The sequence below is a fragment of the Sipha flava genome, unplaced genomic scaffold, assembly GCF_003268045.1.
Source record: "Sipha flava isolate LNK unplaced genomic scaffold, YSA_version1 522_pilon_pilon, whole genome shotgun sequence".
Classification (NCBI taxonomy): Eukaryota; Metazoa; Arthropoda; class Insecta; order Hemiptera; family Aphididae; genus Sipha; species Sipha flava.
In genome coordinates, this window is record NW_020273480.1 from 697,612 (window position 1) to 721,753 (window position 24,142).

A 24,142-nucleotide genomic window follows, 5' to 3' on the forward strand; every position below is an offset into this window, starting at 1 on the left:
ACGAAAATAAAAGCTCAGTTAGATAGATACACAATTATTGAATTATAAAAATATAACGATAAAAAATAATTATTGTGAAAAATAATAAAGATGAATATATAAATAAATAAATAGCATAAAAATTAAAAAGTTATTTTTATAGATTTGGTTTTACACCAATTGTTTATATAATATTTTCGTTACGACAAGCCGTAAAACACGCCATAATATGGTAATAATGTATATACGATTTTAAATATTATGTAGAACTCACATAAAACGATATTATTTAACAATACGAATAAGATATATATATATTATATACAGTTGAAATCTATGAAAAAGATTCATTATATATTCCGACAAGCCAACAAACTAAACAACAGTGTACGTGTGGTATTAGGACCAGAATAATTACTTCAGTCATTGCGCTTTTTTCTTTTTTGCTATCGATGTGTTTATCAAGGAACTAATATAATAAATCAACATTTTCTGGAATTTATTTCCAAGGTACGAACAAGTTGTACGCTTTAAAACACGTAAATCGTTATTATGCTTGAAATTGTTGTGGTTAATTCCTTCATTATTTATCATAAGGTAGCAGACAATAACACAATTCTTATTAATATATAAGTACAGTAAACGCCATTTATAAGACTCTAGGATATAAGGTTCAATCGCTCAATAGACTCGAAATCATATAGAACGTAACCAAATATATTAAAAAAAAAAAATCGGTTATAAGACTCTCCGCTTCGAATATAAGATTCAAATGTCGTAAGAAAAACTGTAGTAAATAAACTATTGTGTTGGTTATTACTTAATACTGATTTTTAAGCATGCCATAAACCGAAAACGTACGACAAATTCTATGTTTGGAAAAAACGTCGTTCGTAAACGTATGTTCACACGTTCATGTTCATATTTTGTGAACGACATGCGAACGTTGTTCGTTTTTTTTTAATAGAACGTAAACATGACGTTTGTATTTATCATTTTAAAAATATTTGTATAATTAATTAGTATTGATTATATGTTCAAGTATAGAATTTAAACATCAATTAAAGTATTTCAAATACATTTTGTAGAGATTACATTTATGCAGAATGTAGGTAGGTGATTCATAGATATAAAATAAAAAAACTTAAATAAACGATCAAATTAACGTGTTCAGTTTGTCATAGAACTTTTGAACATAAACGTGTTCACTTTAAAAAAAAATGTACATAAACGTGAACGAGTTTTTTTTAACCCTCTGAACGTGAATGTGAATGAGTTCAATTTTTAAGTGAACGTTCCGAAAACAGAACAAATTATATTGCATTTGTAAATGACGAAGAGGTTGACATCGATATTGAACTACCATCAAACGCAGACTTTCTAGATCTTTCGAAAAGAGTTTCTCATCAACGAGGTATTAATTTTAATTTACAATATGAGTACGAGCCGTATATTTCCAAAATATTTGAAAATAATATAAAAACAAACTGATATCAAAAATAATTGTGATAAATAATAATGATATAAATATAAAAATGTGATTCGTTAATAATAAAATATTTATTTTGTTATACGTATAACATAATATATAATATAGCAGTGAAAGAAAAATAAAGTTATTAATTACGAGTATATTGAAATTTTTTTTTTTTTTTTACCACTTCACCTATAAGATTTATTCGATTATAACATTCACTTCATGCTGGTCCAAAAGGGCTATCCACTGTATATTGCGATTTATATAAATTTTTTTTTATTTGATTTTAAAGTTATTTTCACGAAAAATGTGCAATATATATTTCGTTTGATCGAAGTTAACACTAATAAAATATTACATCATTCCTTATTGTTTAAGAGTTATTTATCACATTATAATGTATCGTTCCATGATTGATTGCGCGTCGACAATTATATATGTAAATAAATACTTTCAAACTCTAATATTAATCGCTAAAATCGTGTTTATACTATACACAAATAGTTTTAAGGGCTTTTAAAACGTACCAGTGTGGGCGCAGTACAATTTATTGTGTAAATAATCGCAGCATTTCAGTTTTATAGCTTTTACAGAGTCCTTACCAAACAGTCTATAATGAGCGCGCATCGTGCGCCAACGTTTGTCATTTTATCGAGAGCTAATTGTTGTTGTCAAAATAAAAACGTACAGCGAATACGGAGAGACAAAAATAGACGGTTATATGAAGCGTACCTGATATACTACGTAGCTGTAGCTATATTATAATAATATTTTATTAGCCGCACTGTCAAGAGAGACGCTTTGATATCCATCATATTTGACATGTTTGACGGTGTAATGATTGTAGCTAGTCCAAAAATCATCTCGCAGACGTTGTTGACCATCAACCGTGTATACAATGGAGGGGTTTAGAGGTTTACCCCCTCTTGGATAAGTTTATAAGAAAATATGTGTTTATATTTTTAGACCCACATTAATTGACGACCAATGGTTTATTTGTTGTCAACGTAAAATGTATTATAGATAGGTTAAGGTAACTAAATTAATCATGTAGTTATCATTTTATTGTAATTCGTGAACAATTGTTGTCAAATTAGTCCTTGAAAACCATGAAATCTTCCGCTAAATATTTTTTTGTGTACTCTACGGTCCTGTACTTATCCACTGAGGTTTTTAATTGAATCACGCACTATTCCCACCTCCGTCTACCCCTCACATATGTTTTTCGAATCAATTTCTGGCAAGTTTATTATTTTTAAACGAGTAACGAAATTAATGCAGTGTTATTATTTTTCGCGTCCGAAATTTAAACATGTAAAACGGCCAAGAGTATATAGTATAATGATGACACCGTGCAAGTGTTTGAGCCGGGCAAGATGCGCATTTATATAAAGATGCGAATATTAATTGAAATCTAATTAAAACGTGTACAAATCGATAGCCGTAGTTATTTTGGGAGGAGTAGGGTAAACTTAACGGAAAAAGAGTAATGAAATAAAAAATAACCCGAAGGCGCAGCTGTGTGATTTCTGTTGACAAGTAAATACTTTATCTGTAAATTACTACTTCTTGCCGACCGCACACTGCGGAGATGACGTGTGCGGCACAGCTATATTTTGTCATCAGCAATTTTTCATATTTAACTACTGTATCACAGTAAGAGTAGACTGCAAGAGTTTTAATTATATTTTCTCTTTTATTCTTAATACCTCCCCAGGTACCGCGCGTCCAAACCGCATAATTTTATCCTGGACTTAAATCTATCTTCTTTTGTACACGTGTAATTAATCACGTGATAATTATAAAAAAAAAAAAAATATTCAGTTTTGTTCGCGTGATAAAATTAAATATGTTCTTATGCAAATCGTTACAAAGGAATAAAATTAATGTTTATTGTACATTCACCGTGTACATGCGTTCGTAACCGCGTGTTGAATACACGAGTGGTTTTTGACTTTGAAATCGTAATAGTAATTTTAGTAGTTTATTTTTAAGATCAGTTCGAAAAAACAGAGCGGAAGAGGGCAGAAGATATTTTAGAATTTATAATACATTTTGAGTGATTTGAAATTTTTTATGAAGAAAAATGCCAATAAACTGTATTCTTATAACAGGAACAATGTAATTTTGCAGTTATTTAAAAATAAAAAATTACCATCAATACGCTTCGTGTCATTAAAGTCAAAATGTATACATGAATGGGAATAAAAGTAAAAAGGCTTATAAAAATAGTACACTATTTAATGTAAATTAAAAATTATAATAGAAAAGTCTATTTACTTTATTATTATTTTTTTTCACAAACCTGTTTTTATCGATTTTAACACTAACGGTTATTACTTCTAGTACGTAATTAACCTAATTTTAATAATAATGTAGGATTACTACTTATTTGCGTGTAATTATTGAAAAATCAACGACAGCATTAATGCGTACGATTAGTTGGATAAATCATAATTAGAAAAACGTCCAACAAGAACGCGTGTTAGATTAATTCACGAAACATCGATGAACATATTATTATAATAATAAATTATATTGTTCTGCACGCGTATACAAAACTAAAACACAGCGCGTGCGTACTCACTAGATTAATTCGCCTTGGAACGAGTACAATTTATTATTATATTACTTTTTCTTTTTATACGAGCGAGTGGAAATTTATGCGATCGGCAAGTCGCCAAACCAACGTTCACGTTTAACAAGCTGCAACATAGAAAACCGTATTATATTTTAAAGCCACGATAAAGTTATCAAACATTTTCCACGTTCAATTACGGCGCACCCGGTGCAGATTTATATTTTAATATAATATGTATTATTATTATACCTGCGGGCACGTGTAGAGCTTTGTAATAATTAAAAACATGACAGTGACAATATTTTCGAAAAATATCTTTTGGAACCAACAGTTTTAAGGCTTTTTAATCCAATGCGTGCGTATTGAAGTCAAATTATTTAAATACGACACCGGAAAACGTTTAAATACATAGTTTCGTTATACGTTATTATTTTAATGATTTACTCGCAAACGCAGTTACGCGTTTTTAAACGCGATTTACTCGTTACGCAGTCATAGGCATTGAAAGGTGCACAGAGATATAAAGTTTGCGTTGTCCATGTACTTGTGACGGACACAATTAAAAACGTGGTATTTAATTATTTTTAAATTATATACATGGATATAGATGACATCACCTCAACGTCCATAAAAATTCGCTTCGTTCCCTATGTTTTTAAAATGGCAGCAGCACATTTTATTTATAAAAAAAAAAAAAAAAATAATAATAAAAAAAAGTAAGCACCAAAAAAGATATTATTATTATACCGGGAATTCTACTATGTATAGGTAGGTAGTATCACCTAACCCGCACAGAATGTTCTATATTGTATTGTTATTTTAAATTTGAAAGGAACGATAAATCATTGTATGTACATAAAAAAATAACGATTTCGAGAGCAAAGCTCATGGATTTACCCAAAAATAGAGGTCGAAAAATGAGAGAGCCGTAAATTTTGTCGTTTTTTCCCCCATAGTTTTTTTAATGCGATTTTTAAACTGCGGTGAAAATCAAAAAAATAACTTCTATAAAGTACCATCTGTATCCGATTTCAAATCTGTAAAAAACTATATGAAACTTTTGGAGCATTATTCTTTTGAATCCGAAAAGTGATTAAAACACATATACACTTACGAACCAAATGTATAATTTTTTGAAAAATATAATACATTTCGTAAAATATACGCAAGAAAATATCTTGCAAACAATGGCTGTTTGAATAGATGTACAGTAGTTTTTAAACGATGTAATATCTTATTTAAATTATATGAATGTTTGGGATCATCAATACTATGGAAGTTGCGTTAGAATCTTATATAAGTATTAATATCATATTCGTCGTTTTTTCATTCTTATAACGTACTGTCTTGAAAGATATGAAATTAATATTATATTACGCATATACAGGACCTGTATTATAGGTACTTTAAAGATTAATATTTATTGCAAATTTATTATAAAGTAATTTTTAAAATTGTATTACGGTTCAATATACATAGTATATATTATTTATTATATTATATTATATCATTCGATATCATGTTGTGTAGGTATAATTTAACAGAGAATTCCGTATGAATCGTAAATACTTTAGAGTTGGTTTTTTTCGTTTTATATTCAAATAATAAAATGTTTATGTTTACTAGTTATATTTTAATTTCTAATATGGCATTATAACGATTACGGCGTAATGTTGGCTCATATACGATATACTTACAGTAGATAATCAGATAGGTTATTGTAAAAAATACAATAGACGATGATGATGATGATGATTATGATTATGATGACGATAATAATGATGATAATAATAATAACAATAAACTAAATTTTAATATAATATTTTTCATTGCCTCTCGAGCTATCCAATGTTTATAACTTATGTATGTTTATGAACAAAACGACGTTAATTATTGACATAAATTGTTGTTAGCTATTTTGACTATTTTGACCTATTACAACACGTTAAATCTTATACCATGTGCACGTTTTAAAAATACGTATACATGATTTGACGTGACACGCTTGCACTTGAGCGAACAAAATTTGATTTTACAATATCTCCGTAAATAATTGTGCACAAACGATCGGACTCCGTACATATTCGTGCACAGACGATGCACTAACGATTTGCTTAAACAGAATTTCAAAATCCTAAATTTGAGGGACTGCCGTTTCTACGCCCCCCCCTAATTTGATTTAAGGATAATCACATTATTTTTTTGCTTAGAGGACTGAATATACATTCGTGCACAAGCGATCTGCTCAATCGGAATTTAAAAATTCTAATTTAGGAAGGCCGCAGAAAAGGACCTATATTTTATATGAAGTATGTGAAGTATGTACATTGTGTAAGTATAATATGTGCATTTTTAAGATGCGCTTTACTTAATGCATTTTGACGTTATGCATTTGATACGGACTTTTCAAGTTAGCAATAATCAACGCAATTGATTAATGAGTTATAAGACGTGATGGATAATGTTTTAACGGTTTTTATCAATTTTATAAATAATCTTCGGTGATGATCTCTTGTCATCGTGTTGTATTTAAAGTTTGATTTTAAATTATTCTTTTCGCTCTCGGATTACAAAGCACAACAACATCTCGTTTTGAAAATAATCAAATATACAATCATAAACTTACTTTAAAAAATATATTTAGTAATATTGTCTATTGAACTGTTGGTTTATACTCGTTGTTGTCAGTTTGTTAACTAAAAAATATTCACATTCGATACAATATACGTTTAATTTAATTTTTTTTTAACGATCTCGTAAAAAAAAAAAAAAAAACTATAGAAGTTAAGACCATTAGTTTTATGGGTTGTAAATTAGTAGTATTACATATGGAAATATGGTAGTAAGGAGTTAAACACATTTTTATGTTTTACTGTATGGATTGTTAAACTTTAGGTATTTAATAATTTTGAGGGTTGACTGTTTTGATGTAAAATTAAATAACACAGCAAAACCAAATAAAATATAATAACAGGGTTTTTGTTGTTTTATATATCTGGTCCTAATGCTGGGTAGAGATTTTCTTCTACTTTTAATTTGTGTTGATATTGTTCAAATTTTAGATTTATAATTCACTGTTACATGATCACGGTCAATCTCTACAAGCTCAGCAGATAAAGATTTCATATTTTTCCATTAAATATACTTGTAATGGTGTCGTTAAATGTTGATCGCTCTACATTTTAACGGTATACGTATATATATTTTGAAAGTTATAATATGATTAATAATAATTGTCGATTATATACAGCTTATAACTTTATTATTCGTCGATTATTTCATATCGTATTATCATTAACTAAATTCAATTGTTCACCGTTTGCATGTGAATGATGAAAATAAAAGTCTCGTTCGATAAAGTGAAAAAAATAATTGTTGTTTATATAACTATTGATCGGTCTATGAAAATAATGAAAAAAAAAAAATATATAAAAATACGGAAATAAAATGAATATTCTGTCCACAGATCGAAAAAAAATTATCCGATATTATTACATCGTCCCGTAAATATCTCTCAGTGATTAACCGAAGAGAGTGTGCCATATCTGTAAGAAATATCCTTCGTTATCAGATACTATTTGTATCTACGTTGTATTTATATTGTACTACGGTTTGCCGTTTGTTAGGTTATTAAGAAAAAATGAACTGAAATATATTACATTATAATGTCCATGCATGTTTACGAATCACATATTGTACGTTCGAAGATCAAATGGAAAACAAACATTTACGAAAATGAAACGGTCGCCGCCACCGCTACCGCTACCGTTTTATATAATTTGTATTGTTTTTTTTTCTAAGCGAACAATGTTATTATTGTTTTAACGACATTGAAAAATATTTTACCAAATATACGGAATGCGTTTGACGTTTCCGAGTAGGTGATTTTAAAATTTTATCGATATCATACTTTTTATAAGCTCACATGTTTTCGAATCACAGTTAAATAAAATATATTTAACGTCTATTTCTCAACGTATATAATTTAGTTGCTATTGTGATTTAACCTACGAAAATTGGAACAATATTGCGAATTAAAATTTATTGAAGAATGCCTGTTTATATAAACCCGTAATATTATTATAATGTTTACGTGGAAATAACAATATAACTTTCTAACGTTCGAAGACAAAGTTGTAGCTGCAGTCAGACATGATTTGTGATTATAATAGAATAAAACCCCAGTTGCGTTGTCACCTAACACAAATTATTGGACTACAAGTTTTAAAAAAAGAAAAAAACCTTTTTGTACGAATACGAACTCACTTAGCGTATCACTATAAATATCACTCATAATCGTATTCTTACTCTTGTTTATGCTAATAAGCTAATAAACTATACATTTTTTTCAAAATCTGATTTGTGAAAAATGTATGTGTCTAAATATTTTCTTATAGGTACCTCTAAAGTATTATCATGTGTTATTATTAAACTCTCGTCTTTCAAATTCAAACACTATTTTTTCTAATACGAAAATAAATATTTAATTTTTTTCTGAAATATTTTATATAACACAGTCAGTATTTGGGCCAACACTATTGAAAATGTTTCAATTTAAGAATGCGTATGAAAGGTGTAAAATAATTTGTACATTGATGATTTTTATTTTTTATTGTTTTTTTTTTTTTTTTTTTTTTATCGTATAGTTTCAAGATTAAGCAAACAATAAATAATAGAAAGCAGAATTTGGTTCGCGTATATATACACATAATATAGATATTAATATATGTATGGATAAATTAATATTAATATTAACTACAAGTTATAGGAAGATTTTCTCATTTTTTCATTGCCTATGCCAATGATGTCATTATTTCAATTTTTAATTATTTTTTGAATAATTAAATAATACAATATAATAATAATATTTTCGTTAAAATTTGAATAATTCCGAAAGTATTGATTCAAATTTTGGATATGTTACAAAAAAAAATCGAAATAGCTAACATAATTATTTTCAACAACACAAGTATGGTATTCCCAATTAAAAAACAAAAATTGATATTGCTACAAGATTTTTCTTAGGAGATAAAAAAAAATACTTTTATAGTTATACACGTAAATTTTCAACAAATCAGAAAATGAAAAAATGCGCATAATTTAAGCATCAAAAAGAGTGAGCATACCTAAGAAACCACTCTGTATATAATTTATGTGGTATGAGTTGGACCAAGTGAATAATATAATAATAATCATAATAATAATAATAATAATAATAATAATAATAATAATAATAATAATAATAATAATAATGTGCACGACGAGGATAATAGTGTTCGAACGGAAAAAGATCGTTTGTTCAACGGACCGATCTTTCGTATTTTTAACGGCAATTTTGCAATGATGCTATTAATAAAAACTGTCATTGAACGCGATACACGACTACGACGAATTTCGTGCGATATACAATATATATATATAAGAACAGACCTACGCCTCGTCGAAGCGGCAACAAGCGCAGAAGCTGTTGATCTCATGCGTACGTTACATTTAATAGTGAATTGTAATAAATCAAAAGACTATTTTATTGTTGGTGAATAATGATTTTTATTTTTATTTTTTGAAAATAAATACAGCAAGATATCGAAGGATTGAATTTAGCATTCTTACTTCACGTGCAGTACACTTCAACGTGTTGCTACGTATTTTAATTAGTTTTGAGTTATAATAATGAACCATTTTACGGACATGTTTATATCATGAATTTTCTAATTTTTCATTAGTTATAAAACAGTACCATCCATATGAACGTGCAATCGGAATACTATTGTAAGGAGTATTATCTGGTAACAATCAGACGCATTTTATTTTTATTTTTATCCTTCTGGAATTTCCTACAAGAAAGACGATTTTGGACAGATAACAATTTGGTTGGAGTTTGAGTCTCTAATAATTAAGTAATTAGTATTTTATTTATTCAGATTAAGCTATTTGCTGTAAATATTAATTAAAATTAATATAGAATGTTTTTATATTGTAGTATAGTCACAATGAATTAATAAAACACTATATTTGTTTACCAACGATTATAAAACCCGTTGTAGCAACTTTCAACTTGCGGCCAAGGGCTATAGCCTCTTTGATACAGCCACTTTATAAGTGTGTGTGTGTATGTGTATTTATAATAAGCTCTATAGGTTTTTTATTTATCCTCCATGCAATGTATGTGATAATTCGCATGTAAAATTAATTTATTCTACCGATAAAAGCACTGAAATGTCACTTAGGTAATTTTACCTTTTGCTAGTCGATATATATCATATCCGATTCATGTTTTTAAATTTTTGCAGGAAAAAGTTACCTTTGCATGCTCTTATATATCACATGGCGCACATTTGCACTGATTCTTTTGACTTTGTATTTACAATAATGCTGCTGCTGCTGCTGCAGTAAACATTATTGATTATTGTATGTATTTATATGTAACCATGTAGGTACCACCAGTATATTATTCGTTATAAACTATAAACGAATATATGTAAATGTAAGTTAGTCATGTAGAAATGCCGAGCGGTTTTCTCGTGTGAAAATTAAACAACTTTTAGCACTATTATTCGTATACGCATTTAAGTACGAGATTTTTCCTGGCGTGATTCAGTGTGATGTGAGCGCGCACACGAATATATCTCTGCGTGTGTGTTTGTGCAAAAGGAATATATGTATTATGAAAAAAAAAAATAAAAAATGGCTACAGATATAAGCGACACATTTTCTTTCAGCTCGTGAGTGTATTCATTACGCGTATGTGAGAATACGCAGATAAATATAGGTAATTCATAAGACTTTTTTTAAGTGTTCTTTAACGTTTTTTTTCGATATCAATGCCAAACACACGTACTTTAAATGTGTACTCATGTACGAAGACGATTAATTATGCGTTCCGTACCTCACTCGCTCGAACGTGTTTGTAAATATAAAGTTATATACCTATACTAGCTAGGGTCGAAGAATCATCACAATTTTAACATTTTTTAAATCAAAAATCTATGGAGGTTTCTGTACAAGTGATTTTATTTTTCTCCTTACATTTCGATATTTTTAAACGTAAAGTTATTTTGTTTAAATACGATTCGGTTAGAGTCAATTATTGCATAGTATGGCTGCAGTATAGTATTATTGTTAGCTATTGGCATTCGATTATGGTACGAGAGTATTTTTATGAAGAATATCAAATTCTGACAAGTGACTCGGACAACTTTTAGTCATCTGCAACGATCAATCGGTAGGTTAAACACTGATCCGGAGATGTATGCATACATCCAGTATTGGTAACCCAACCGTCTGCCCGGATAAAATTTTTTTTTAATATTACATATGTTATATATTTTTCCAACGGTGAAAAATATGAGAAAATTATTGTTTTATTCTATTTTTGAAATACAATATTTTATTTAAGTTCAAAGATTCTTTTGGATAAAACGAATTGGAAGCAATTGTTATTTTTTTCAAAACCATGTCTCTGGGAACTCAATGGAGATCACACTATATTTGAGGTCTAATCACAAGCTACACCGATGTTACATATAAAATAATATAAACTGGTAAAAGGAAAATAAAATAATTAAATGAAATGGTGTATACTTCGGGATAAATGACAGTTAAGCATTCGATCACACAAGTGCTAGTTTTCTTCTGACCATTTAGTAATGAGATATTTATTTTAAAATTGTCGATACAAACAGCAACTAAAATTATAATTGTTAAGTAACAAATAAAGTATGGAACTTGGTCCTTACTTTTATTTCTCATTACATTTTATAATGTTGATTATGTGCAATATATTTAATGCGATCGTTATAGTTTTACTTTTATCACAATAATAGATTTACTGCTCATAAAAGTTGTGACATTTGGTTGATTATCATACATAAACTAATTATGATCATATCTTATCATTAGAGTGCATTTTAAAATATTCCTCAAATATTTTTTTAGGATATTAATCTTTATTATTAAATATAATTATAAGCCATTATACCTACTTAAAAATAAAATAATATTTCGACAAAAATAAAATTATAATTATAAATTACAATTATTATTGCACCAAATCAAGCTATATTATAAAAGGTAATACGTGATAATAGTACAGATCAAGCACTTTATGTTTACATTTGGCGAATATAATTATAATTAGTGTCACTTATACTCTAAAAAAAGGTGTTAAACCCTTAGTTTAGTAACATGTTTGTTCATAAATGTCACTTAGACCAACATTTGTACATATCATTACACAATACTCAAAATATACATACATATTTATGTGTGTATATGTGTATTTATAGTGATATAACACTAATCGATTTTTGTTCATTCTAAGCGAAGAGTATACACATTTTCAGATGTAAAATGCATTTTTTTCACCGATAAAAATCTATCCATGAAACGCACAACAATATACTATACTTAGCAATATCTTATATCGAACACGTTTCTAGTAATCCGTTTTATTAAAAATCTCCAAGCAGACTTTTGGTTACCCGTGACCTACAGCGTTGCCCACGTTTTCCGGGTCACCAATGCATTATTCAGACGAATCGATATGAGCGCTGAATTCGTCAGTACACCCCGTCCACACACAACGTTTCTTCCACACGCGCACACACACGTACTGTACCTTCGTAGATTTATGTGTTGTATAACAGAAGACTCCAAATGTTACTGTTCAAATGTGCGAGCTCATTAAGGTTTTTTTGAAACATTGTTATCGATGCTATATGTATAATATATTGTAATTTTAATATTTAAACACATTGAACATGTTTGCACGCTACATTGAACCACTTTAGACGAAATCGTGAACGTATTTATTGACCAACAATGTATTTGAGGTTTTCTAATAGTCCTGAAAAACGTGGTCGAAACGGTTATAAAATAGTTATGAGTAGAGCAAAGGACTTGAAGCATTTGCATATTTGTTTTGCACAGTCAAAAAAATAGCGCAGAGAACGAAACAAATACGTTTCATGCTCTCACAAAGCTAGTTTTGAAATTTTATTTTGCATATAAATGCATATTTTGAGTCCTTTTTGTTTTTAGAGCATATTTTACACTTTTATACGCTATTTTATACTTTTTAAGACATATTTAACTTAAATTGATTTTTTCCAAAGTGACATTTTTATTTTAAACAATACAGTCAAAATGTTTGGATAAAAATGTATTTATTTTTAATTTTTGTCATATAATATGGTTTTTGACTATCCGCGGGCACACATTTTTTCTAGAAGTGATAACGATCTAACGTCGTTTCTTTAGAGAAAATGAAGTAAAATGTAATTTATTTATTTGGCTATGGTATATAATACATTTAAATTATATAATTGTTTTGCCTTGTTTTTAATGCTATTTATTTTATTAATACTTTTAAATAAAAAGGCTAAAAAAATTTTTAAGTGCATAAGTGCTTGCATATTTAAAGCTTTTTTAGAGCTAAAAGATCTCTGGCCTAGTTATGAATTACATCCGTTCACAAAATAGAAAGCGAAAGCAAAGAGCAATCTGACGCGAGTTTTTATATATATAAATATTATTACAACTACGACTATTGTTGTTGTATAATCAATCGATTAGCAACATATCATGCGGTATCGAAGTACAGCGGAACTTCTATATTTATGTTGATTTCTTCAGGCTCGCAGCCATGGTTATCTGATGAACAACTGAAACGGAATATTTGTGTTCGTTATTGTGAACGAAAACAATGAAATTCGGATTTGATATCAAAATGTGGGAAATATAAATTAGGTAATAGATTCAAGAGGAAAATGGTTTTTTTTTTTTTTTTCAATTTTATTATATATCAAAACAAGAAAAATGTCAAAAATTTTCTTGCAGGTAAACTGTGTCTCGTGAAGATCATTGATCAACATAATATTTCTTCGCCTTAGTTTTCGATCGCCACAGTATTTGTATGATATTAAAATATAATATATATTTTCGGTGGTAGTAAAATTGTACTAAGTACAGATTTTAAGTAGGTACGTTCATATTATAATTCTATCGTATCGATAAGAACCGCAAAAACAACTATGGATACTCTCTAAACAAGCGTTTTCAAACTTGATGGACAATTATAATGGTATGACTAAAAATGGGTGAAAAAATGGCCGCGAAACGTGAAATATAATTGATTTAAAACGGTCCGTTTCAGAAATATGAACAATAGATATCGTAAAAAGTGAAAAACTTCTGTCATACGAATTGAAAACCGTTCACATTAACTATATATATAATTTATTTAAATTAATTGTTAAAACAACTATTTCAAATAAAAACAAGTTTTATAATATTTTTTTTTATTTATCACAGTGCAATGTTGATAATAATAAAAAAAAAAAAAAACAAAAAACAAAATAAAAAAAAAAAGTCGGCAAATCGCGGTAGGCAGGGCTGATACACGAAGCTCCAGTACACGAAGTTCTGGTGAGTGGTGATCAAGACGGGGATGAAAAAAAGTTAGAAAACATGGTACGCTCAAAAACGGTCATCCATTACACGGATACGATATGAGATTATTTTTAAATTTACTTGCGCACACGCGTGTACACCGTATAATAATATATATGAAACATAAGTTTGATCTACCGGACGCCCCGGCATAAGGTATATATTATTATTTATTATTAAACATAGAAGATCGAATTTGGACGATTTATGTATAAATTTTACGACGTATTCTTACTTTTTGTATAATGGGTGTGCGTATATCGAGTTACCGAAGAGCGCACATCATCCACCCACGCACAAAGTTAAAAACTTGAAACAACAACTTTGTTCACAATTTTCACGTCAAAGTCTCCCTCCCTTCAAACGTTTTGAATAAACTCAAAACCTAACCTTCGTGAATACATCCGTATACACACACACACACACACAATATATATATATATATATATATATATACATATATATATATATATACATAGTTGATAGTTTATTTTGCATTCATCAAAACTACGAATGAAAAAGAAATAGCGATGCCTATATAATGGATACTGAATAAATTAACGATACGGTTGACCAGCGGTTAAAGAATTATTGATAATGTGTACAGAATTAATTATATGATAGTGGCGTAGCGTGGGTTTCAGCTTAGAGTATGCATTGAAATAGTAAGTTAATTAAATCGTGGGGGCCAAGGAACCCCCCCCCCCCTATACTGTTTTTAAAATTTTACTTTAAACATATAAAGTCTTACGTATTTATTAATATATTATATTACATTACCTAGTACATAATACTATATTATATTTAATAAACAAATAATAAATCACTGTTTAAAAATTATTTTATTTTAATAACCGCATCTCATAAAACCTATGAATAAAATAAACTTATATACTAAAAAATGACATATATTAAATAAATTCTTCTATTTTTAATAAGGAAAGTTTCGATTACTTCATCATAAAACTTAAATTTTTTTTCAACTCTACCAATAACTTTTTTTCTATTGAAATAATTGATAATGATGAAAGTGGATTTTGTTCTTGGGAATTTATTGATGAATACTTAATCCTTTTAAGGGCCGAAAATGATCACTCTGCTGGTACACTAGTAGCTGGAATAGTCAATATCAATAACATCAATTTTGTTACTTGTGGTATGTTTTCGTCTAAATTTGTTGTTTTTAAATAAATTAAAAATCGTGAATATTAGGTTTTTGAAATTATTGAATAAACAATAAGACCGTCAATATTTTTTGAGCAATAAGAAATATCAAAAATAAATTTTGTAGGATTTCAAAAATAATCATTGTTTGTAGTAAAATAATAGAAAATAATTCAATGCAAAAATTGAAATCAAAACTCTGAAGAATTTCCACATACTTTTTAGCAAAAGACTTTATTTCCGAATCCCAATTTTGGCCATTCTCTATGATTGATTCTATTAGATTTATAACATCTAGTTTATGTTCTATCATAATTTAAATAAAACGACTAATATAATTCCTTCCTGTTGGAGCTACTGATAAAAAACGTGTTTTAACTACATTATCAAGTGCATTTACTCGTTTGGTAAATTAAAAAAATAAAAAAATGACGATAAACCAGAAACGGTTGAAAAAAATATTTTACATTCTTTAATATACTCAACTGACTGTTTTAAAACAAGATTTAGTTTATGTGCAATGTACAAAAATAGTATTTTCATATCTCGAACGCACTAACGATTACAAACCATTATGTTACTTTGACATAACAGATGTCCTGTCATACGTTTCGGCTATTAATTTTTCTCCACAACAATACTTTAAAGTAAATCGAAATACATGTTCAGATAATGCTTTCATGGATCGATCTTCACTAACATCAGTAAATCCCAAAAATCTTTCGACAACTTCGTTACCATTAACGGTATTAACATAACGCGAAACTATTGATAACTATGACTTTGAAACAGCATCGATCGTTTCGTCCATAATTATTACAACAAACGGAGTATCACGTATTTCATTTTCAATTTGTTTGAGAAGAACGTCTGAAATTGATTGAATTGAAGTCATTTTGAATGACCGCAGATAAACAAGTAAATATAGTGGAGTTTTAAGGTGGATATTTAACAGCTAATCACGCTGGGCCATTAAGTAAATAAGTTCAACATAATTACCCCTATTAAAATATGAATCCGACTCGTTGCCTCTAAATGCCAAATTTTTGAATACGTTGAATCTATCATACCACTTAATATATACATATATGTTTATTATTTTTAACTGTAGCATTATGTTTTTAGATATTTTTTCTGAAAGCTTTAATCAAAGAAGTTTTGTTTTATCAAATTTAGTTAAATCTATCACATTGTATGTAATTTTTAGAGGCTTCATGATGACTTTTTAAATGATAAAAGTTATTAAGATCGTTGAAACCGTGATTCGTCCAAACATTTTCTTCTTGAGAAAAAATAATACAAGTCCAACAATACAGTTTATTCGATTTTTTACAACCCGATAATCACTTAAATGTACGGTAGGTAATACATATACAGTCGACTCTCGGTAATTCAAACCTTCGATAATTCGAAACATTCGGTAATTCGAAGTAAATACTCGGTTCCTTGAAAACCACGCGGTAATTCGAACAAAAACAATGCATTTAAGTACACTTGGTAATTCGAAATTAAATTTTGGGAAAACTGGCCACTAACACTTGACAATTCGAAGTATCATTCGTTTAATGCTCGGAAATTCGAAGTATATTCACCAAATGTATTTTATCTGTATTCTTATAATCTTTTTATTAATAAATACTATACAATCGTGTAGAAATTTAGATTATTACTGTCGATAACTATAGAATATTATTGTAAGAACCTTATCGTTTTATTTCTCAATCGTCTCTAATCGTAATTTAACTCGTCGAGTCGTCGATAGCCGTCAGTCGAATGTAGTTTTATTTTAGTTTCGTTTGGTCGGTTGTAAAGTCAAGTTCATGTGATGAGTGCGTCTAATTCTGAAAAATACAAATCTTTGACGATTTCGGAAAAAAAAACAATTGATTGAAGCGGTTGAAAGAGGTGACAAAAAAACCGAAGTGGCTAAGACATTTGACATTCCTTTAAGTACACTGTCTACGATTTTGAAGGACAAAAATAAAATCATCACTGCGTCATCAAGCGGTGGTCGGAAACGAAACAGTAAAGGTAAGAACCAAGACTAGAAGAGTGTTTAGTACAATGGGTTAGGCAATGCAGAGGGCAAAATGTGCCTGTAAGTGGCCTCTTACTCAAAGAAAAAGCAAAATCATTCGCCAAAGAGTTGGGCATCCCGTTTTTCTCAGCTAGTGATGGATGGTTAACGAATTTTAAAAAAAGAAACGGTATTGTTTTCAAAAAAATTTGTGGAGAAAGTTCTAGTGTTGACAATAACGTGTGTTCAGAGTGGCATTGTAAACTTTCAACTTTGTTAAAAAATTACGAGCCACGAAACGTGTTCAACACAGATGAAACCGCTCTATTTTTTAAATGTTTACCAGATAAAACTTTCACTTTTAAAGAAGAAAAATGCCACGGCGGGAAACATAGTAAAGACAGGTTAACGATTTTATTAGCAGTAAACATGGACGGCTCCGAAAAGTTAACTCCACTCCTCATAGGAAAAGCTGCCAAACCTAGGTGTTTTAATGGCATACGTTCATTTCCTATAACTTATCGTTCAAATAAAAAGGCATGGATGACGACAGAATTATTTAATGAATGGTTGTTTTCACTCAATGAAGACATGAAAAAACAGGAATGAAAAATTCTACTGTTTTTAGACAACTGTACAGTTCATAATAACCCCCCACCTTTAACTAATATAGAACTTCAATTTTTTCCTCCTAACACCACATCGAAGTTGCAACCACTCGACCAAGGTATAATTAAGAATTGTAAAACTTTTTACCGTCAAGAAGTTGTAAAGAATGTTTTGGAATGCATTGAAAGTGAACAAACGCCAAACATTAGTGTATTGACTGCTATGATATTTATTGATAAGGCATGGAAAAAAGTGGTTCCTTCTACGATACTCAAGTGTTTTAAAAAATCGGGATTTACCAAAAAAATTCATGAAACAGAAAACGACCAGTTAAATATTGAATCGATACAATGGAATTCCCTGCCAACTCAAGAAAATGTATCTTTCACTGATTATGTCAATATAGATGAAGATGTTGCTGTATGGGGAGTCTTCTCTGATGCCGAAATTTTGGAAAATACATTAAGCATTGATGAAGACAATGAAGATGACACCAGTCCTCTACCTCTTGTGACTTTAAAAGAAGCCAGTTTATCCTTGGAAAAATTACGAAATTTCTCGCTCCAGTCAGAAGTCACTGTTGAGGTTTTTGATGCTTTATTTACTATAGAAAATACTATTGAAAAAATTAAACTAAATTCAATGAAGCAGAAAACCATAACAGATTTCTTTAAAAAATAATAATCTTTTATAATAATAATAAATAATTAAAAATGTTAATATTAACAATAAATAACTCTAATATGTATGCCGTATCACCTACTTTACTAAAATAATTAATATGTATGTATGTATGTACAATAATAAAAAAAAAAAAAATTTTTCTTAACTCTCTATAATTCGAATTTTTTTTTGCCCTCTCGTTATTTCGAACTACTCAACAATTCGAACTCTCGGTAATTCGAAGTTTTTTAGCAGTCCCGTCAATTTCGAATTATCGAGAGTCGACTGTATTTAAATGTTCGAACGTAATTTTTTGATTTTGTAATTCAATAGTATAATTTTGGCGTGGGTCTTCCTATCTTGATTATACTTTTTTTCTCGTAAAAATGTAGTGAACTAAAAAAAGGTTAAAAAAATGATTTAAAAATAATTTTTCATTTGCATAATTGCATATTGTATTATTTGTATTCATTATTGATATGTCACACTCATAATACAGTTAATACGTACGTTACAACTTATAATAATTATTATAGCTGACAAAATAATGCGATGGACAACGGTTGACGATAGTGATACTCGTGATACGTATACACGTTTTGTTTTTTGCCAGCATTCTTTTTTGTTATTATTTAAAATTATCGATAAGAAATATAAATAACCGTCACTGAATGTATGTACCCGTATGCAATCGCCAATGTGCATACTGCGTACATAATAAACATGGTAGGTACTAGCATTGATTTTACAATAGATTATATACTATCTATTTTAAAATCAATGATACTAGCCATCAGATATAAGGACCATAGCGTGGGGCGCGGCCATGGTGTTGTGCATTTATCAGTCCTAATGTTGAATGAGCTTAGAAGAAAATCCTTAAAATATTATATTAAGAAATACTAAGTTGAAAAATTGTTTGTAAAAATATAACATAATTAGTGAATAAAAAAATTTATTTTTTTAATTTGTGAAGTGTATGCTGTGCATACATAGCATACGCACACGATACGCCACTGTTTCATAATTTAACGTAAGACTTCATATGTGCATACTTTTTTGATTCAAAATTTTAACAAATTTGGACGCCACCATCTTCGATAACTATACGCGTAATACGATGGATTCTTTTATGAAATAGGTATCCTACTGTATATACATAATGCACTAGTACTACTAAGTTTGAAAACGTAAATGTTTGATACGGAAAAAAAAAATTAGAAAAATCAATGCGAATGAACTTGTTGTTACAGAGTTAAGGCAATTCTGTTTGTTGCGATATTACTAGGAGATATACAAATTATGAACTGTTTACTGCTACGTATTTGAGCACAATTAGAATACAAAATATTCTACTCGGTATACGTGAAACATGTTGAACGTGATTTCTAAAAATCTAAAACTCTAGTTGTGAATAATAATTCTTTCGTTTCTTTTTACCGTGTGCGTGCGTTTATATATATATATATATATATATATATATATATATATAATGGAAAAGAAAATAAATATATTTTTTACTTTATATAAAGCAATTTTCGCGTTATTTAAAACTTTGCTCTAAATCGCATTTATTCCTCACGAATGGAATAAATTTTCCGTTCGCTACGCAAAACGTTTTTTAGATTGCATTAGCGTTAAAACGACGAGAGATGTAATGTCAAATCACAATAATTATGATTGTAATATTTTACTACCCGCGTAACTGATGAAGTGTATATCGTAATTGACAGTTTAATGTGTTTGTGTACACAATTAAAATATTATATTCAGTATTATAAACTGGATCGCAGATGAAATGTTGTATTGCATTTGATAGTATGCCATGGATTCTGAATAATAATAGACTCATGATAAATACACGTTTTGAAAACGTTCCACTAGCCATTACACTTGACTGCTGTAATATGCATCACATCAATGGTAATCAATTGTGTAGTTTGTTTGTCAATATTTTCGATTTATGACAACAGTAATTATTATGTATTCATACTATAGCGTTATACATAACTAATGACTGCTGGTTGTGTATAAATTATTTTCGGGTTTATCTAATTAATTTGCTTAGATGCGCGTTAATTGTTCGATTCCTGTATACAATTAATTCATTACGTTTTGTCATCATTAATTACCAATATGGATTGTACACTTATAATGCTATGAATTATATATACGTGCTCGTATATATTTTGATTAATTAACTTTTGTAATTCATAATTAAATATCATGTAAAGCAACTATTTGCGATACAGAGATGGTCTTTGGCGGAGACTCTGTGAACATAATATATCATGTTTGTTTGTTGTGAAATAATACCACAACGTTGCTAGAAAAACACGATTGTTTTTTTGTAATTATTTAAGGAAATTCCGTACTTTGGGTGATTTCATGGTATTTAAGCCTAATCAATTAAATCGCTAAAACAACATCCGTCGCAGAAATATTCTTAAGTTTCAGGCGTAGCAATTTGCAAGACGATGGTAAATTCATTACTTATTTACATAAATTGTCAATACAATATTTTTGAATACATTCGCGGTGAAATGATTTCGGTTCGTATAATATATTATCTTCTACGGACTGTTTGATCCGTAGTATTTGGAACTATACCGTTTTGACGATACAGTCATCGCAGAAAAATATAATATAATACGTAGTAATTAAATTATCAGTAATTATTATATTATTTTTGTTATAATTACTATCATCACATTTTCTTGAAAGACTCGCTTTATATTCGTTATTATTTCACGTATACTTCGTACCATTTTCGCTGACTTTAGCGTACGCGTCCGTTGCAATTCGAATCGCTTATCCGTTTCGTTTATTTATACAATTATTATTAGTATCGTTACTGTTCGTATGAATGACACCCGGCACTTGGTCGATCGTGTACACTTTGTGTAGTACAAAATGTACAGTTTGTACAACGAAATTCGAAAGTGTGTTATAATGTATTATTCATCGGAAGAACAAAAACAGTTACTTGCATTTAATACAAATGTCGTAGAATCGGAGAATCGGATCCCAATACAAGTACAGAAAGATTTACATAAATTCTCGAATATATTTTTAGAAGAATCATGTTTAACTTGGGATTACGGATCATCCCAAAGCATTTATTTAAAACTGATTGTGTAGTGCTGTTACTAAACAATAGTGATTACTCAATACCTGTTGTACATATGCAGAGCGTCGGATTGCTTTAAACGATGTTGAGACTTCACATAAAACGTTTTCTTTTAAAAAATATGATTTTAAGAATAATACATGACTCGTCGCACAACTTAATTTCTCTGCTAGCGATTTTTAATTTCTTTCTAAAATCAACGTACCTATACGATATAAGCTGAATGCTGTTGATGGCGGTAATGTAAACAAAAATATTGCACTTAATTTATAAATCACATGTGGATGAACTAAGTGCGAACAAAAGAAAACTGGGTATTGTGTTAGCCCATGATAAAGAGTTGCGAATAATAACAGGATAGTCATTTCATGATATTGGATTTCGGTAAATATTTGTGCTTCATTTTTTTCTCGCGAAATACGACACAATGACGAAATAATTCGTCAACCGTTGTCTGTAGGAACATCATGAGAGAAAATAATACGTAAATTACTTTTCGGTATATTTTTTTCATTTGTATTTGATATAATGACTGATGACAGCTATTAAATTCAAAACCAATCGATAAATAACATTATCGTCGTGTATATACATGAAGAACAGTGTAACAATATTCGAAATATTGGAGTGCCCGCGGAGCTCGCAAAAAAGTGCGTGTACGCAAACCGAATTTCATTTTTTCAACTAATAATATTTATTATATTTTCAAATATTAATCAGAGACGTTATAAAATCAACGCCATCGCCAACAGACGGTTTATATATCCGTAAATATACATTATTTTTAATGCTATTTGTTTGAAAATCGGCGGCCGTTAAGGTTCATTTTCAAGTGTTAATAACATAATTTTACAGGTCCATTTCCCCAGCACCCCCACTTTCGAATTTCGGGTCTGATCCGGTCCCAATCGTTTGTACCTCATTTGTACCTGATTGTACCTCTAGTCTCTTCGTTTGTACCTCAACAGTTTTTAAGTTATAATTGTTTTAATTGTGAGGGTGCTGGGGAAATGCTTGCACCCCCACTTTCGAATTTCGGGTCCAATCCGGTCCCAATAATTTGTACCTCGTTTGTACCTGATTGTACCTTTAGTCCCTTCGTTTGTACCTCAACAGTTTTTAAGATATCCCTGTTTTACTTAAGAGGATACAAGTAAATCACACTTTTACTCTACAAAATAAAAAACATTTAGTGTAAAGTTTAATTTTGTCTATGATACATACATTAACTTAGTTTAAGTTATCCCTGTTTACTATCATGTACGTTTTCAACATTTCTTAAGTTCGTGCGGTTAAAATTTTTAAAATTTTGCGGAATTTTGCATTTTCCGTCTCAGATGTATTTCCATGACTAGTGTAAGCTTAGACATACATCATATTCAAATTTACAATATATTTTTAATAAAAAATGAATTAAAATACAAACGGTTGAATATAAATATATGTGTATGTAAATTGTGACGAAAGTTATACTAATCAACTTCACTTTAATTCTGTTTTAATAAATTATATACGTAATTTTTTTTGAATTCACTATTTAAAATATATATTTATTTTATTTCTTAATAAAAAGTAATAAGTGTCTTATTAAAATATATCCAATGGTATTTATTTTGTTATTAGAACTCCAATATTGAAATATTTTATCGTATATTTTTTATAATAAACAATTTTGCCTACATTTTTTTTTATTATTTATACTATTTATTATAAATTTATATTTACGTAAATTACTATCGGCAATAACACATTTTGGTCTGACATGACATTTTTAAAGCATTAAAAACAATGTTTACAATTAGATATTTAGAAATGTGTTACAGTTTTCCTTGATTTGTGAACAATTTGGTTTTTGGCAATATCACCTTTTGCATTTCCACCCTTCAATTATTGTATAACTATGTTATCAAAATAAACCCCAGTAAAATTGATATAATATTATATATATATATTATTATATATATTATATATGTATTATATTATTTTTTATATATAATGAAAATGTATAAATTAACATGCAAATAATTATCTGTTAAACTACACCTGTGGCCAGGCGCGTACACAAGGGGGGTT

The 24,142-nt window shown here is 29.0% G+C and overlaps 2 protein-coding genes across 2 annotated transcripts in view; both read left to right on the forward strand.

The window, feature by feature from the left end:
• The window catches only part of LOC112690853 (tigger transposable element-derived protein 4-like), a 53,163-nt gene extending 34,221 nt beyond the window's left edge, over positions 1–18,942 (forward strand). The window contains exon 2 of the mRNA XM_025564953.1: positions 17,699–18,942. Coding sequence (XP_025420738.1) covers positions 17,699–18,276 — 578 coding nt within the window. The 3' untranslated portion in view covers positions 18,277–18,942. The remainder of the gene's footprint in view (positions 1–17,698) is intronic.
• Positions 18,499–18,957, forward strand: LOC112690854 (tigger transposable element-derived protein 6-like). Its single transcript, XM_025564954.1, has one exon. It carries the CDS (start codon positions 18,499–18,501, stop codon positions 18,955–18,957), a length of 459 nt encoding a protein of 152 aa, XP_025420739.1.
• Positions 18,958–24,142: the final 5,185 nt, after the last annotated feature.